Consider the following 16,724-nt stretch of genomic DNA (forward strand, 5'->3'; position numbering starts at 1 on the left):
AAAGCTTAGAAAATGGTAAAGTAAGTATATATATGTATAAATGTATTATTCGTGTACTCTCTCTCTCTCTCTCTATATATATATATATTATATTGTGCGCATGTATGTAACTATATACAATATATATACCATGGACATAATGATATATGTATACATACTAGATTATTGTTTGTACTTGATTTTAAAATGGCGGCACTACAATGTCCTGTGTTTCAATATTATTCGATCTGTTCAGTGATTGTAAGTAAACATTTAGTTCAATAAGTTTTCTCCTTAAGTCCTGCAATCTGTTTGTAACATTCAATGTCTTGTGATATGTTATACGAATTATTGATCTGTACGTTTTCATAACTTCATCTTTTATAGGTTAAGAAACACCTATGGTGATAGAAATTACTTAGTGTGTTAACTACTTGATACTTCGAAAGAATATTGTGGTGAAAATGACGACCCTGTACGATCAGATAAAGCTACTTTACGATCAATCTTTATATTCAAATGTTATTTCATTAGTAAGTAAATGCAACAAGTGATTCGAAATATTTTTTATTCCATGATGATAACAAAATGATTTTGTATTTAGAGATGTAAAGAATCATCTTCATTAACGTGACATATTATTAAATTTAGTTTGTAAATCACCTTGAAAAACCTTCTAATACAATTACTTCTATACTACAGGCAAATTTGGTACTGTCACTCAGTGAGCACAACTCAGATATATTGCCTATACATGGAAAATTCCATATTTATGTTTATTACGCAGATGCTCATTTTTACTTGGGAAAATATAAACGGGCAGAAGCCCTTTATAAGAAAGCATTACAATTTCACAAATGCTTATTGAAATCCAAAGGAGCTACTAAACCTCTAGAAGGACAAAAGGATCTTCCAACAGATGTTGATATAAAATTTCAAATACACTTATGTTTATTAAAATTAAAGAATTCTCTAGAAGCGCTTCAAGTACTTCAAAGCATTCCTGGAAAACAAAGAACTCCAAAAGTAAGTTCAATAAATTTAAATGTTAGTATTTCATTTCATGTATATAGATTGCAGCCGAATACTCTTCATGCCTCACGAGAAGTTTTGCGAAAGGAATGTGAGGCTGATTGGTCAGAGCAGAAGGAGCAAACCTCATTTCAGAAGCATCTTTTGGTGTAGCTAAAATATTGTCTAACGGTGGGGACAGGCGCAGAGAGCGAGGACCCCCTTTGTCCCTGTGGAGGCCCATGAGACTTCTCGTGAGGACAAATGGTTCAAGTAAGCAAGAGGTGATTTGAAAAAAGAAATATAGAATGAAATGTTTTCATCCAAGGCTTCTGAAAAAATCAAGTTTGAAAATCTGCTGATGTGTGTGTATGATGTTATAGCTAAGGTATGGTTCGGTAAACAGTGGATAACGTGTATTGTGTTTGTAAACAGTGTTTACACAATACTTAACACGTTCCGTGCCACTGTGGTGGCGCACACTGACATATTTATTTAATGCACTAAAAAAATATATTTTATAACAAGTTTAAGACTGTAGAATATATGTATTCCCACCAAATGAATGAGGCATTATAAAAAATGCAGTATAGATCAAAGTAACTGGCCTGAATGAAGAATCGAGCAAAAACGGCTTGGCACGGAACGTGTTAAATGCTGTTGAGTAGGAGATAAAACAAAGAAAATTTGTAATGAACAAATTTTATTCTATCAATTAAATATTCATTAATGAAATTAGTTGCCTCACTGCTCTTAATTTTTTTATAGTCGTAATATTGAAAGTTGTCCATTAAAAATTGTTTTTTTATTTTTCCTTGAAGTCGATACATAGCAGATGTTCAGATTTGACTTGTTCAAAAACTGAACTGTGGATCAAAAAAATTTATCCTATACTTTTTCCTTCGTATTTGCATAAGGGATTACCTCGTGCTTAATTGTGCACGTCATTCAGCTGTACTCCATATTGTTGCATAATTTGATTCATTGACATTGTCATTTTCAACAATAGCAAAATTATACATATCTATATACCCAGTCAGCCAGGTCTGCCCGAGCAGTTTCTGCCAAGGCCGGGCCGGGCAGAATCCAGGACCGAGCGGCCAGGATTGTGCCCGAGCAGCTTCTGCCGGGGCCGGGCCGGGCAGATACCCGGTTTTTCTGCCGACATGTGCGCACGTAGATACCCGTCCAAAATCGAGCATTTTGCTTACTGGGTATATACAGGGTGGAAATTATAAAGCGTTACAAACGAATATCTCCAAAAATATTGATTATACGCAAAAATGTTTCAGATGAAAGTTGTTCAGTACCGAGGGGGATATCATGTGGTGGGTCTTTTATTTTTCCTAGTGGACACTCCAAGGTGAGGTGAAGATCACCTTGATTTTTTTTAAATGGAAAGACCTACTTTCTGTATCATAAATCGATTGACTATCGAATTCTGAGTAAAAATGTGGACCTGCATATGTCCTAAATCTAATAGTTAACGAAATATTATCGAAATAATTTTCTATATGTACCTACTTACCATATTCTAGTTGAGGGACATCAGTTCAAGCACCTACTAAATTCCAGATAGTAGGTATGTATTGGAAATTGTTTGGATAATATCTTGTTAACATTATTTGCTTATTTACATTAGCGTTTACGTATTCGTTCACACGTGTCCGCGCGGTCGAACAATCGAAAACAAAAATCGCGCGTTTTCAACCGTTCGGGAAGTGGCGGCAACCGTGCGGATATGCAGGAGAGGGGCGAAGTTTTAGCTCAATGTAGATGGATATCGAAGAAGCAATAAACCCAAACCGCGCGATTTCTGTCAAACACCTGAACGCTCTCATAGCAACCATAGTAAATAAAATCGCGCGGAAACAGCGCGGATTTGATTTCCTGCGGTTCAGAGGCGGCAGCCACGCGGTCACGTGTGAACGAATACATAGACGCCAATGTAGTAAATAAGGTCCGCGCGGTTTCCGCCGTGTCTGAACGGGCTCTAACTATTACGTTCCTATCGTATACTCTATCGATCTATGGTATAAAAATAAGGCATTCCCCCTCGGTACTGAACAACTTTAATCTGAAACATTTTTGCGTATAATCAATATTTTTGGAGATATCTGTCTGTAACGCTTTATAATTTCAACCCTGTATATGTATATGTATACGTATATGTATATGTATATATATAATATTTCATTTTCAAGGTAAATATGGCCTTGGCAAAAATGTGCCAAGATGCAGGAATGAAACGAACTGCTATAACAACTTATAAGGAAGTTCTGAGAGAATGTCCATTAGCATTGGAAGCTGCAGAAGGTCTGCTTTCCCTTGGAGTAAAAGGGATTGAAGTAAATTCATTAATTGTAGGTTGTGCATCAAGTTTATCAAATTTAGACTGGTTGAATACTTGGATCAAAGCACATGCACATATTTATAATAGAGAATATACTCACGCGGTATCAACATTAAGGTCTTTAGATAATGTTAATCTGCTAAGAGATAATTTTAATTTATTAACAACAATGGGGGAGTGTTATTACTATGCTGGAGATGACAAAAATGCTTTATTATGTCTACGAAGAGCTAGAATTATGGAACCAGATGTTATGAAAGGGTAATGGAACCCTTCTTTTAATGATACGTGTAATTGGTTCATTTATTTGAGAAACATATATTTATGAAATTTTTTGTTATTGAATAGGGTTGACATTTATGCAGCTGTATTATATAAAAACCATCATATTAAAGAACTTGAAAGACTGATACCTATAATAACAGCAAGCAATGAATGTACAGGAGAAATATATGTTGCTATGGCATACTCGCTTTATGCTGCTAGGAAATTTAGTAGAGTAAATACTTTGACTGCACAAGCTTTGAATTTGAATCCGAATGATATAGAGGCAACAATACTTCGGGGGAATATACTTCTTGAGCAAAAGAAATACCAAGAAGCATTGTTTTTCTTTAGGCATGCAGTAGGATTAAAACCGTACCGTTATGAACCCCATAAGGGTTTAGTGGATTGTCTTGTAGGAATGCATAGACTACGAGAAGCTCTTAACATTGCAAGTGGATCTTGTAAACAACTTGGACATACCGCAAGAGTTCTTACGGTAATTACATAAATCAGCAGACTGTAAATACAAATTTTGTTTGTCTTGATATGATTAAATATGTAAACTATGTGCCAGGTATTAGAGAATTGTTAAGTAAGAAAATTGTTTTGCAGCTGTATGCATCTGTACTCATGAAAGACCCAGTTTCTGTTGGTAAAGCAAAGAATCTTTTAGACAAAGCGTTGCTTCAAGATGAAGTTTATCTACCGGCCGTTTATTTATTAGCTGAAATATATGAACAGGAAATGAACTTGGAAGCCGCGATCGCATTACTTGAAAGACAAGTAGAAATCCAATCAACATGTAAATTACATCAGATGCTTGGAGATCTTTGGGCCAGGGTACACAATGAAGAGAAAGCTTTGGATCACTATGCTATTGCTTTAAAGTAAGTTTACAATAAACAAGTTACGATACCGAAGGTGGTTTCTTTGAATTTTGCTAAAATTTATAATCAAAGATTTGATAATAAAATAAAATTGCTTGAAATAAGCCAATGTTTGGAATTATAGTCTAGATCCGAGTAATAGAAGAGCATTAGAAGGTATGCAAAGACTGGATAACTCTACAAATAAACTAGATTCAGCATATTATATAACTGTGGGCGAGGCACAAACAGATACTACCTACGATGTTGGTGATGGTTTACCGGATACAGACAACGATGAAGCACCTGATGAAAGTGAAACTGAAGCTGTATGGTCTGATATGGATCTTGAAGCGAACAGTCAATAATGTAAATGAAACGATTAGAAAACTTAATAATTTTAATACAATTGAATTAGAATCGTAAATCATTTTTATTATGTATAATATTTCTCTTTTTGTTATCTATTTGTTAATTATAACAAAATAAAATATAAAAACTGTATTGCTTGAAATAGTGTTCGCAGATAAAGAAATTTAGAAAATCGTTTTTGTATAAAATCATTAATCTGATTTTTGTAAACTTTTTCTATACCATTCAAAAATCATGTAATGAAAACATTTTTCCAAAATTAATTATTTCGAACATTTTTTTTACCTAATTGACGAAGATATATTAGGAAATTATATAGTATATAAACTGAATTATATATTTAATTCGGAGAAACTAAATATTTAGTTAGAAGTACGTGATTAAAAATTCAGAAATTTTTCTGTTTCTCTGCAAAATTAAAATTTGCTACATAATAAACTTAATAATCATTGTAAATTATTAAATAAATTAAAATTCTTATTTAAATATTTTTACCTCTTCATAACTCTATATGTTCTGACTATATAAACTTAAAAGACTTTATTACAATTCCAAAGAAAAACTAGATAATAAAAGTATTAATATGATTTTTCATATTTATTCATTCAAAAAGTACAGATTCGTTTCCTACGATATCATTCGTTTTCCGAAAACTGTGTACACAGAATAAAATAACGTACTACAGATAGTTTATTTACACACTATACAGGATTGGAGATTCATGGAATCAATAATACTATTAATGCGCGAATTTATTAATCGACGTGTACTGTATATATGCTTCTCCCTATTTTGAAAAAACAGGAATCGCGCAAAAGAGTTGGCGGGGTTATTCAATGAAGAAAAGAGCCGTACTTGTTATGAAAATAGGTAATGTCACATGTACGCACTCTTTCTACAGGAAAAAAGAACGTTTGGATTCGATGTATTAGAAAACGCAGAATTCAGTCTTAAAGGTAGGAAGCACGCGTATTTCCTAAATAGCTCGCTTTGGTCTTCGAACTGCGTTCACGTTATATGTATGTATATGTTTGTACATGTATTTCATCGCATCATTTTCACCTGATAATGTAATATTTATAAACATCTCAGCGAGACTAAGATTATTTATGATGCAACTGATATACATTCGAAAATTTTTTCACAACGCGAAAATTAATAAATAGGAATGACCAGAAAATAGTTGGGCATTAAACTCGAAGAATGCCCCTATAGCACAATCAATTCACACAATTGATCGCTATAACGATCATTCTTTACTATTCGCAAGAAGAAAGTAAATTCATCATCGCAATGATACATGTTATTTTTTAAATATTTATCTATGTATATACGTATTCCCTTATCCGTGATTTTCTCGTACAATCCGTTCATTTCGGCTTCCAATAAAAGTTTTATTTTGAGGCCCTAATCCTTCTGAAGAAGCAGTGACTGAAGAAGATGAGGAAGAAGACGAACAAGAGGAAGAAGTTGAAGAAGATGAAGAAGAGGACGAGGAAGAAGAAGACGGCTCATCATTAAAACTTGAAGTGACAGCTAGACCAGGAGATGGACTATCCACAGGTCGAAATGAAAACCCAGAAGAGTCGAGACTCGAACAAGATTCTGGAGTTCCAGCTGAATTGATAGTTGGATGGAGACTAGATATTGCCACATCCAATCTATATAGAGAAGAAAACATTACGAGACTTGATAATTGAAAGCGTTTTGTTTTATTTCATTATAATCTACTCTTTGAAAGAAGAGACCTGAGATATACTATGGCTATCTGCTCATGAATGCTGTTCATTTCATTTTGACTATCCAAATGTCATATATTTAATTCGGATAAACCAAATATTATGTAATTAAAAATTCATAAATCTCTCTGTTTCTCTGTCAAATAACTTAACTTAATGTATTATTTAAATATTTTTACCTCCTCATAACTATATTCTAACTAGTAAAATTTATATAAACTTAAAAGACTTCCAATCTGTATAATGACAAATGTCATTAGTTATTACGACTGATAATATATAACAAATCTTTTCTTTAGAAAAAACATACTGCGACCATAGTTGTAATAAATGTAAAATGTAAAGATACCTAGATGTGGCAGAGGTTAACAAACCAGAGGTACGTTTTGTTGGTGGTTGTAATTGATCCATTCCAGAGTCATCTAATTCAAATTTTCTTTTAACCGATGCTAAACAACTTGGCCGTATTGCAATGGGACTTAGACTTCGCCTTAATAATAAAATGGATTTTTGTAATATATTTCACCACATATGAAAATATGCTGTTTCTTAAAGATTAATTTACCTGGTAGCGAAAGCTTTCCTGGTAGGGCTAGGTGATAAATTAGTTTTCCATGTAACTGCATGAACACCAGGAGAGTAACATTGTCTCTGGCCAAAATTAGATCTTGTCGGCGATGGTGAAGAATATGTTGTTTGACCATTTACCGATAAATTGATACTAAGTGGATCAAGCACTCGTTTCGCAATTGGACGTGATTCTATTTTAAATTGTAACGAAGTTGATTCTGAATCTTTGAAAGATAGTCCTTCTGCTTCGATTGTGAGATCCTCCCAAGATTGTGAGATTTGCATGGCACTGTGAATTTCTTTCTCATGTGCTGCTTCACGACCAGCCACGTCGATACACTCTTCTTGTCTCAACTGACTGACACGTGGAGTTAATCTAGGAACAGTTCCAGAACTCTACAAAAACAAATGATCCACAATTTTAAATATAGTCTAAATTCCTTCGTACATTGTTCGTATTTATTTGTTCACCAATACAAATAAATAGTACAAATGTAGAAACAAGAAATTTGCTTACACTTGTGCTGAAGCGTCGTATGCGAGGCGAATTTGAAAATATATTAAAATTTGACGGAACATCCCTAGAAATATTAAAAGTGAATATTTGTGAAACTGCTCTTGCCAGAAGTATGATTAAACGTATGTACAGAACATGATGTTGATTATGTAGTTGTTAGTAATTTCTAGAAATGTTTAATGTCAGTCAAAGACATAACGTACCTTGGTGTAGTAGCAGAAGGTGAGGTCACAGACATTGTTGCACTAATTTTGTTGATCATGGGTGCACTATTAGATCGTTTCAAACCGACTATTGTACAGTCAACATCCATGATCACATGAACCAGCTATCTGATAGTGCATCTGCATAGAGACACTATTCAAGTAGTCGAAGTACATTGGAGCATACACAACAATGTGGTTCACTCGAGAAAGCAATAACTAATTTTTGGCACAAAATAAATTATTATTTCTTTTTCTGCTGTTGCTGCTGTTCGAGGATTCGATAAGAGGGAATTCTGTCGTTTGGCACGAGAATTGAGAAGATGCCGCATTTGAGCTTTCATTTATACTCTTCGGTTCCGATTTTCGTTAGACGATTTGTCACGCTCGTAGCGCGAAATCTTTAAAGAATAATAAATACTGTCGAATCCAGAGTATGCATAGCAGGAGATCGAAACATTGAAATACAAAAATGAATTCGACTTTTCTTGATATATTTAGTTCAACTTGAACTACCATACATATTTAAACCGGGTTAGAAATCGTAACTTCGTTTTATTTCGTAACGCTTGATTTTTCAACAGTTTCACTAGCTGCAATCAAATTGTAATTTGTACAAATGTCTCTGTCGAGTCTCCGTGGTTCCTTGTGGTGAAGCACGCGTATGTCGAGCTGGTCGAAGCTGACTATAATCTCTTTGCTTCCTTCGGAAATATGTATAAGAAGCACACTGAATTTGTTGGTAGCCTTGTGTCTTCGTTTAAGTCCATGGACCTAAGAATACATGAACGTATCGTAAAACTTAGCTACTGTATAATTTATCGGAAAGGGGAAAGCAAAGAGGAGAATCGTAGTAATCTTCAGTAGGTCCTTTTCTAAAATCATTGTTTCTCCCTCTTTCTTTTAAAAGGCGCAACATTTGAGTATTTCCAATAATATTACGAACGTGAAAATCATTCGATGTATTGTTGAATTAAAAATAAAACTATCAAAATATAACAAACTCTTTGTGAACTGAATCACAAATTTATAATAAAACGTAGAATCAACCTTTTCTTGTGTAAATTATATATTTGTGTGATCCGTGGTGCGAGACGGAGGGTGTGCTTCCATATATGAATACATTTTCAATCATATTATTTGAAGGTAACGTCTAAAACAGACATTTAAATGTTAATATTTCTATATTATTCGACAATGTGTAACTCGTCAATGTTTTTTAATTTTAATTTTAATTATTGACAACATTTATTTCGAACTGATAGTACTGATACATATACCCAGTCAGCTAGGCCTGCCTCGAGCAGAAATCGAGCCCATCTGTCGGGCAGAATCCAGGACCGAGCGGCTAGCATTGTGCCCAAGCAGCTTCTACCGGGCAGAATCCAGGACCGAGCGGGCAGCATTGTACCCGAGCAGCTTCTGCCGGGCAGATGCCCGGTCTTTCTGCCCGCGGAAAGCGCTACATATGCGCGCGTAGATGCCCATCTAAAATCGAGCATTTTGCTGACTGGGTATATATATTATTCAAATTTAATTTTTTTTTCGTTCAAGAAACACGTATATGAATATACATAATCATATATAAATTTACTATGTAAATTTAGGTAATTATTAATAATTCGATATAAATTTCTTAGTTTTTACCATTTACAATCAGCCAGGCTGGTCTCAAGCAAAATATCGAGCCCAGCCTGCATCGCACGATCGTACGATGCCAGCAGATGGCGAGCATTATGCTGTCAGAACGCTGCTCAAAGCAGAGGATGTTCAGAATCTGCTCGATTTTGGACAGCGCACCCTGCCGATACTTATTGTGACGCAGATGTATGGCATTCTGCTGGCAGGGTCTGCCCGACAGAATCCTGGCAGCTCGGTCCTGAATTCTGCCTTCGTTTAAGAGGGCAGCACCGAGCTGCCTGCATTCTGCCATCAGCTTGTGCCGGCTCTTTCTGCCAGCAGAAAGCGATACTTCTGCTGACGCAGATGCCCGTCCAAGATAGAGCATTTTGCTTACTGGAGATTTATAAAAACATGCTTGATTTCAAATTTAACCGTTCTTATAGAATATTATTATCAAAGAGACGTTACAACTTAAATAAAGTAATGCAAAATTTAATTGTTGCTTTATTAAGGTTTTTTTATTTATGCTTGAATTATAAGAAAAACAATCCTTTGTTTCTAGCGACAAATTTATTTATAGAAAATTTAGATTACAATTTCATTAAATTGTAGTTGAAATATTTTTAAAAAATCACTCTAACAGGCTTTTACAAAAATAAAACAAACTTCGTATTTCTAAATCGGGTTAAAAAGAGAAAACTATCCATGAGCAATATGAAAAGGTTTTATTTCAGCTTCGCTCATGCGAACTCTATCTTGTAAATACCATCTTAACCAAACAAAACACCTATAGCAAGGTTCTTAATGAAATACAATATACAAGAAATAGAATCGACAGTATCTGTTTTAATCTTCATAGAGTTGCAGAAACGTATGCCTTATAGTCTTAGTCATTAACATTTGATACAAATAAAAATGCAGTTGAATGTTCCGATAAAAATAATCTATCCTATATCCATATCCGCATATTGCATATTCAAATGAGTATCTATTATTTGGAAAAGTTCCAGTGGCTGTGGTATTCTACCAGTTTCCAGTTTCGACCACACAGGAACATCTAAAACAGGACAAGTAATTAGAACATATCTTACTGTAGTAAGATTGAACAGAAAAGAATATATAAAAAAACTTCTACTGACCATTGAAATGTATTTCAAAAGCTCCCGATGATATGAGTTGTCCTTCTACCATATTAAAAACAAAAAATATTGTTACACAAGAATAAAATCGATTCTCCATACACCATTGCCACAAAGATGGTAGTAGTCGTCCAAAATCGAATCCACTTACTACTAGAACTATTAGTAGAATTTTAACAAAACTCTAAAAAAATGAAAGAATACATGTTACATACATAGAATTAATCTTCTCTTTGTGAATTAACTAATCTGAAAGATAATAATTACTAGTAATTTAGCGATAAACATAATATTCGCAGATGGATTATAATTTTCTCCATCGATTTGTAATTCAGGATACTTTTGTCGAAGAATACCAACATATTCTTCAAATGCTTTTCTGTATCCGCAAGAGTAGCTAAAACATCAAAAATATACAAAACAATTCATGAGCAATCAATTAACCAAAACAATACGAAATACACAAATAAAATTAAGTGTCTCATATGGAACACATAAGAAAGAATTACTTTGTGTATTGAAATTTGTATAGCTTACCAATAAAGAAATTTTAACGTCGGTCCTGATTTTGTGCTAAGTTTGGTTAATGGAACTTGATTGTCATCGGCTTTAGTGCTTAATGTGCATAGAAGGACATAAAAGCACAAAATAAATTTCATAAGACGTATCATATTTTAAGGCATTGAGATTGCATCAACCGAAGGAACTTTTAACTAAAACGGTTAATTTGATTTGTGTCTTATAAGAAACGCCAAGCTGCACTTTTCTGTTACTATCACGTATACCGATCCATTCGGATTCGCTATCATTCGCTATCTGCTGTGCCGAATTGAACCGAACTAAGCCGAACCGAGCAAAACAAAACTAATGATGATTAACAACCTCGTGAAAAAAAACCAGATCAAATTGACCAATTAAATTAGTTTCAATTACTTTCGCTTGCATTGATTATAAATCAATTTTATCACATGTTATGCTTCTCGAGAATTGTTCTTTCAACTTAATTTATTTAAAACAATTATATATGTGAACTGTTTTCGACATTTGTGAAACGTGTACAAAAAAAATTCTTCTTGTTATTTTAAATTAAAGATATCATAGTACTAAATACTGTATGATATTTTATTTATAATATATGCTTATATATATAACACGCTTAAATACTATACATATTTCATGTATAAATATATATAGTATGAAATGTCGGAAAAATCCGATGATTAAAAAATCCTTATATTTAGTAAATTAATGTACAAAATTCTATGATTTTTCATATGGGGCTATGGGCTCTAAAAAACAAAACTATTTTTATACATCTACACAGTACTACCTTCTTTAGGTGCTGCATCAATTGTTGAATTACATAAATTACAGTTCATATTTCAGAATAATATTGACAAAATCATGATTTGCTATAATTTTTATTTAAAAATTTTTGTACTAAACACACACATACATATAAGTATCACAATTCTACATTAACTAGCGAAACATAAGATGTATGTAGAAAGGTACACTTGAAATAAAAATTATATCACTACATCTTATGAATCATGTTTGTGGTAGTGATACATACTGATACATTGGAACAGGAGGCACCATCCAGTTATTATTTTAAAAAAGATTTTATTAGCGATGGTTATCCTCCATATATTTTTTACTAATTAAAGATATCCTCTTTGAAAGAGATGAAGATTGTTCTTTGCTTATAAATAAATACCGCAAGTATTTTCGTCTCGCAAAAACAGAATACTTTTCAAATAGTGATTGCTAAATGCAAAATAGGAAAACTTAGAACCGAAGCTGGATAAAGTAAAGTGATGAACATGGTAATTTGTATGCACTAAGTGGAATAATGTTTATATTCACGTGCACAGATTTATTGTTTTCTTTTTTTTTTAGAATTTAGCACACAATTTTGTAAGTAGAGTAGGTATACCATCTTTTAAACTACTGTAAAATTTGTAGTTCAGTAGTTTAAGAGTACTTTCTACTTTTAGTACTCAAAGCAACCTTTCTTTATAGAGTACTGTGCAACTGTTTGAAAGACCATTCTGGCAACAATATGTCCAAGAAAATTGAAAAGCTAAATAGTGTTGCAGAGGAGAAACAGTTTTCTGTTTAATTTCATAATTGACTTGGATTTGTATTGGTACATGAAGCTGTCATAAATCTGGAAATCTAAAAAATTAATAGAATTATGGAAAAAAAGACAGGGTATGAGGTTGAAATCTGTACCTTAAATAAATTAAGGAAAGTTACGAAAGTATTTTAAATTTACCTCATTGGATCTTCGAAATAGTCTGATGGTATTTGAAATAATTGTGGATCTATATCATGACGAAAAGCAAACTCCTGAAACGTAATTTTTGCAGTTACCGTGGGTAAAATAGGTATATCAATTTTAACAGGGAATCCGGGTGGTAATTTCATCAGGACAAATTGTCGTAACTTGCTATAGTGCTTGAAAGGCGCAATTACTTCCAAAACATTGAGTAACATGTCCACTGTCAATGGAAAGTCTGGACTCATAGCAACTGTAGCTTTGAACGATTTACTACTTTCTTTGTAAACCAAACTTCTCCCTAAAAGTGGACATTGACCAGGTGGAGCTGTGATATATTCCTCCCAAGTAATATTTGATTCTGGTGGTGGGTTTAAAGAAGCTCTTCTTACATGGGGCTAAAAAGTCAATAAATAATATATATAGAAATACTTATACGTACACCCCCGCTCAAAAGTATGTGGACACTTATTTTCGAAACTTGTGTACTATTTGATTATTATTAGACCATATTTATTGTTTACAGAGCTGGGTAAAATAGTATTTGAAATAGTAAATAGTAAATAATCCAATTTATTTTAAAGTATGCGTATAAATTTAGAAATGAAATAACTTATGCAGTATTGATGCAGTAATTTTTGATAACAGTATTTTATTCTAAGAATGTTAAGAATATTTTTATTTTGTCTTTATTTTCAATTTCAATTTTAAATATTATTGCTGAAAGTAATGGTTCGGATTCAATACATTTATGAATATAAAGTGTGTAAAGAAATGCAGTGAATATATGTAATTATGCAGGAAATAATAATTTTTGTTATAAATGCATAAAATTCGCGGTCTACTAATAAATTATTGTGGAGATAAATTCTCCAATACTGTATAAAGCAAATCACATGAAATTTGATTAGATCCCTTGAAGATTCTTTGTCTTTCAGTAGGAGAAGTGAACAAGTGTCCACATATTTTTGATCGGGGGTGTAAGTAGAATTCCGACAATCCGGTACTCAATAATTCGGCACGCTTAGCCTCAGCTTTAGCCACTTGTTTCAACTATAAGCATAAAGATGATTGGCAGAGAACAATATTTGTTGATTCATTGAATAGATTTATAAGAATCGTCGAGTGCAAAGAAAAACATAGTTTCGCAGAAATGATGAACTTTCATGTACTATGAAATGATTATTTAACTAAAAAATCCAACTGCATATTGTATGTTCAATACATTATTGTAATAAGTTTGAATTTATATTCCTCATTATATAGATGTAGGATCAGCGGAATTCTCCGGGAGAATGATAAAATACATTTGTATTTCTTGGGTTTACCTCTCCATTTGCAAATCCTTGTGAATTTCCTTTTGTCAAAGATTCCATAATAGCCTTGTTCTTTTGCAAGTCTTCTTCGCTTAAATGTTCCCGTCGTTTTCTACTTGCCAAAACTATTCCATTGATTTGATAAAAGTCCGCGTGGAAAGGACCTACCATCTCCTTTATTAAATATTTGAGATAAATCTCAAAAAAAACTTGAAGAAAAGAATAGGAGAAGGCAGTAGAAGAAAATGGATCAAACTAACAATATTAGTTCCTTACCCTTTTATCCTCACGAAAGATCCAGCCTGTCTGAGCTCTTGAAAATGTAATTCCTTTCGTTGACATTTGCGCTGCCATAATATCGCTTGACATAAGAATGTCAACTTCATCTTCTATGTCCAATTCCGTTTCCTATAAAAGACAAGGTTAAATGGAAGCAAAGTAAATTTTATCATGTAAGTATCAGCTTAACGATGATACAAAGAAGATGATGATAAAGTAATTAGACCTCGTATCTCACTCTTTGGAAAAGTTTAGCTTCATTGTCTAGTACTGTTAATGATTCACTGTGTTTGTGGTCACCATTAAAAATAAAAGATATATCACCTCTTCCCCATTTCATATTATTAAAATCTACTAAAGTGGTATCCATCCTAATAGATGCTCCACATTTATGTATCTTGCAGATATCAGATGGAAGTACTCGAGAAACAAGTGGAACTGAAAAATACAGAACTTGTAATCATTCAGAGGAACGAGACAATTTTCAAGTTGAAATAACAATGTTTGAAATAATCGTTTGGAAGCAAACAGTATCGAGTAGTACCCCAACTTTGAAAATCCCATCTTAATTCCATGTAAAAATCGCCCATTTGACGTAGCGTCGCAACTAAATTTGGTCTTCTTTCTTCCATTTGTTCTCTGGCTTGTTGCTTTAGTTTACGCACTAATGATGATACTATAAAGAAACGAGAAAAAGTAAATTAATAATGCTATTCTCTTTATTAGAAATAGTTTATATTGGTTTCTACCGACTGGTTTGTCTATCGCCATAACTAATTGCTTCAGCTAGTGGACTCCATCCAGCCAGGTTTTTTACTTTTACCGGTGCTCCGTGTGCAAGCAACAGCTGCACTGATTCTATAAGTTTTAGAATTGAATATATATTAATATATACTTTTTTCGAACATGTATTCTATGTTCAAAATATACCTTATTACCTTTTCTTCCTAACATAACAGCTAAATGTAATGGCGTATTTCCTAAAGAACAATTTTGAATTGAGTATTGGTTAAATATTGGAATTATTCATTACCATATAGTTAGAGTTTACATGTGTAAATAAAGAAATTTAAGCAACATTATTAACCTTGTTTGTCTTTTTCAGCAATATCGTAAATTCTGATTAAAGAGCTTAAAGTCTTAACGTCTCCTTGAAATATGCATTTATGTAAAGGGTATTTTTTACTTTCCGAGTTCTCAGCCATGACCGTCTTCCTTTGTTAGTTAAATTATAGAAAAAGTGGCACTGATCCCTTCCTTTATCTAATTGAATCTCTTTTGATATAATAGTAATGGTCTTGTATTCCATTTCCAAAATTCAGCATGCTACATCGAATAGTCATACCAAGAGTTTTGTTACATCTAAACTATTTGAGAGCATAAGCTCAACGTTTAATAATCGGCTTCTAGTTGTCAACATCAATAAATGTTTCTATGTAATGTTTTACCAAATATTTTTATAAATTACACTGAAATATAAATAGTCTTGTGGGTTTTGTAGAACAATTAGAAACGTTTTAAAATTCGAAAGAATTCATTCCGCGTTATTATTGTTGTTTCCATTAATGTTTTTAGTTCTACCGCTATTGTTTTTAATCGTATCTGTGCTGTCGTATCTTTGCTAAGTGGTTGTTCTTTTAGTCAGTATGGTTAGTTATTTCGATACGTTTATCATTTATTCTTCTTTCGCAAAGATAAAAAAGTATACATCCCAAAGTCGTATATACTTTATATGAACTGTTATATATTTCGATATTATTTATTTTGTATTATAAAAAGTATAATTCTACTGGACCACCACACTATAGTAGGACAGTACTGACAAGTACTGAGTACTGACGTGAGTACTGATTCGTTAACTTGTATACATACTACATACATATACTGATATACTTGTATGTGTACGCTATATTCTGCATGTATATGCCAGGTATACATGTATGTGTACTACTTGATACGTAAAGATATGTCAACTTTATTATACAACTTTTTAATGTATATAAAAGTGTAAACGCTTGTATCTTCGTAATTTTTCTCGACAAAAGAGAAGTTCCAATCTAAGTAATATATAAAAAATTATATCATTGAGTGATAAAGATGAAACTACTAAATACAATGTGTTATAAATACAATGTATTATATATAATTTGAATTTGTGAATAATTAGCAAAATAATAATTTCAACACAGTTAAATAGATTTTTATT

General features: G+C 32.8%; 4 protein-coding genes across 6 annotated transcripts; 1 reads left to right on the top strand and 3 right to left on the bottom strand.

Moving 5' to 3' along the window:
* The first annotated feature begins 369 nt into the window (after positions 1–369).
* On the top strand, positions 370–5,023 carry Apc7 (anaphase-promoting complex subunit 7). 3 transcript variants are annotated; one of them, XM_076442258.1, is made up of 7 exons: positions 370–512; positions 682–1,005; positions 2,027–2,158; positions 3,195–3,604; positions 3,692–4,106; positions 4,223–4,497; positions 4,622–5,023. In XM_076442258.1, the coding sequence occupies exons 1-7, from the start codon at positions 444–446 to the stop codon at positions 4,842–4,844; spliced, it is 1,848 nt and encodes a 615-aa protein (XP_076298373.1). In that variant the 5' UTR covers positions 370–443; the 3' UTR covers positions 4,845–5,023. The 3 variants fall into 3 exon arrangements, with proteins under 3 accessions (XP_076298373.1, XP_076298374.1, XP_076298375.1); XM_076442259.1 differs by lacking the exon at positions 2,027–2,158; XM_076442260.1 differs by lacking the exon at positions 370–512 and having other exon boundaries at positions 863–1,005; positions 2,027–2,166.
* Positions 828–8,763, bottom strand: LOC143217716 (P2R1A-PPP2R2A-interacting phosphatase regulator 1). The gene is made up of 5 exons (XM_076442267.1): positions 7,878–8,763; positions 7,675–7,738; positions 7,153–7,553; positions 6,937–7,077; positions 828–6,509 (listed from the first exon to the last, which is right to left on the bottom strand). The coding sequence occupies exons 1-5, from the start codon at positions 7,985–7,987 to the stop codon at positions 6,191–6,193; spliced, it is 1,035 nt and encodes a 344-aa protein (XP_076298382.1). The 5' UTR covers positions 7,988–8,763; the 3' UTR covers positions 828–6,190.
* Positions 8,764–10,326: 1,563 nt separating this feature from the next.
* Positions 10,327–11,496, bottom strand: Selt (selenoprotein T). Its single transcript, XM_076442269.1, has 4 exons — positions 11,177–11,496; positions 10,907–11,036; positions 10,640–10,823; positions 10,327–10,557 (listed from the first exon to the last, which is right to left on the bottom strand). Exons 1-4 carry the CDS (start codon positions 11,308–11,310, stop codon positions 10,445–10,447), a joined length of 561 nt encoding a protein of 186 aa, XP_076298384.1. The 5' UTR covers positions 11,311–11,496; the 3' UTR covers positions 10,327–10,444.
* A 409-nt stretch (positions 11,497–11,905) lies between these two features.
* LOC143217713 (ankyrin repeat domain-containing protein 13C) lies at positions 11,906–16,388 on the bottom strand. Its single transcript, XM_076442262.1, has 9 exons — positions 15,606–16,388; positions 15,457–15,498; positions 15,272–15,376; positions 15,063–15,194; positions 14,745–14,956; positions 14,516–14,647; positions 14,252–14,413; positions 12,921–13,321; positions 11,906–12,820 (listed from the first exon to the last, which is right to left on the bottom strand). Exons 1-9 carry the CDS (start codon positions 15,721–15,723, stop codon positions 12,805–12,807), a joined length of 1,320 nt encoding a protein of 439 aa, XP_076298377.1. The 5' UTR covers positions 15,724–16,388; the 3' UTR covers positions 11,906–12,804.
* Between the last annotated feature and the right edge of the window lie 336 nt (positions 16,389–16,724).

Source organism: Lasioglossum baleicum, chromosome 17 (assembly GCF_051020765.1).
Source record: "Lasioglossum baleicum chromosome 17, iyLasBale1, whole genome shotgun sequence".
Taxonomy (NCBI): Eukaryota; Metazoa; Arthropoda; class Insecta; order Hymenoptera; family Halictidae; genus Lasioglossum; species Lasioglossum baleicum.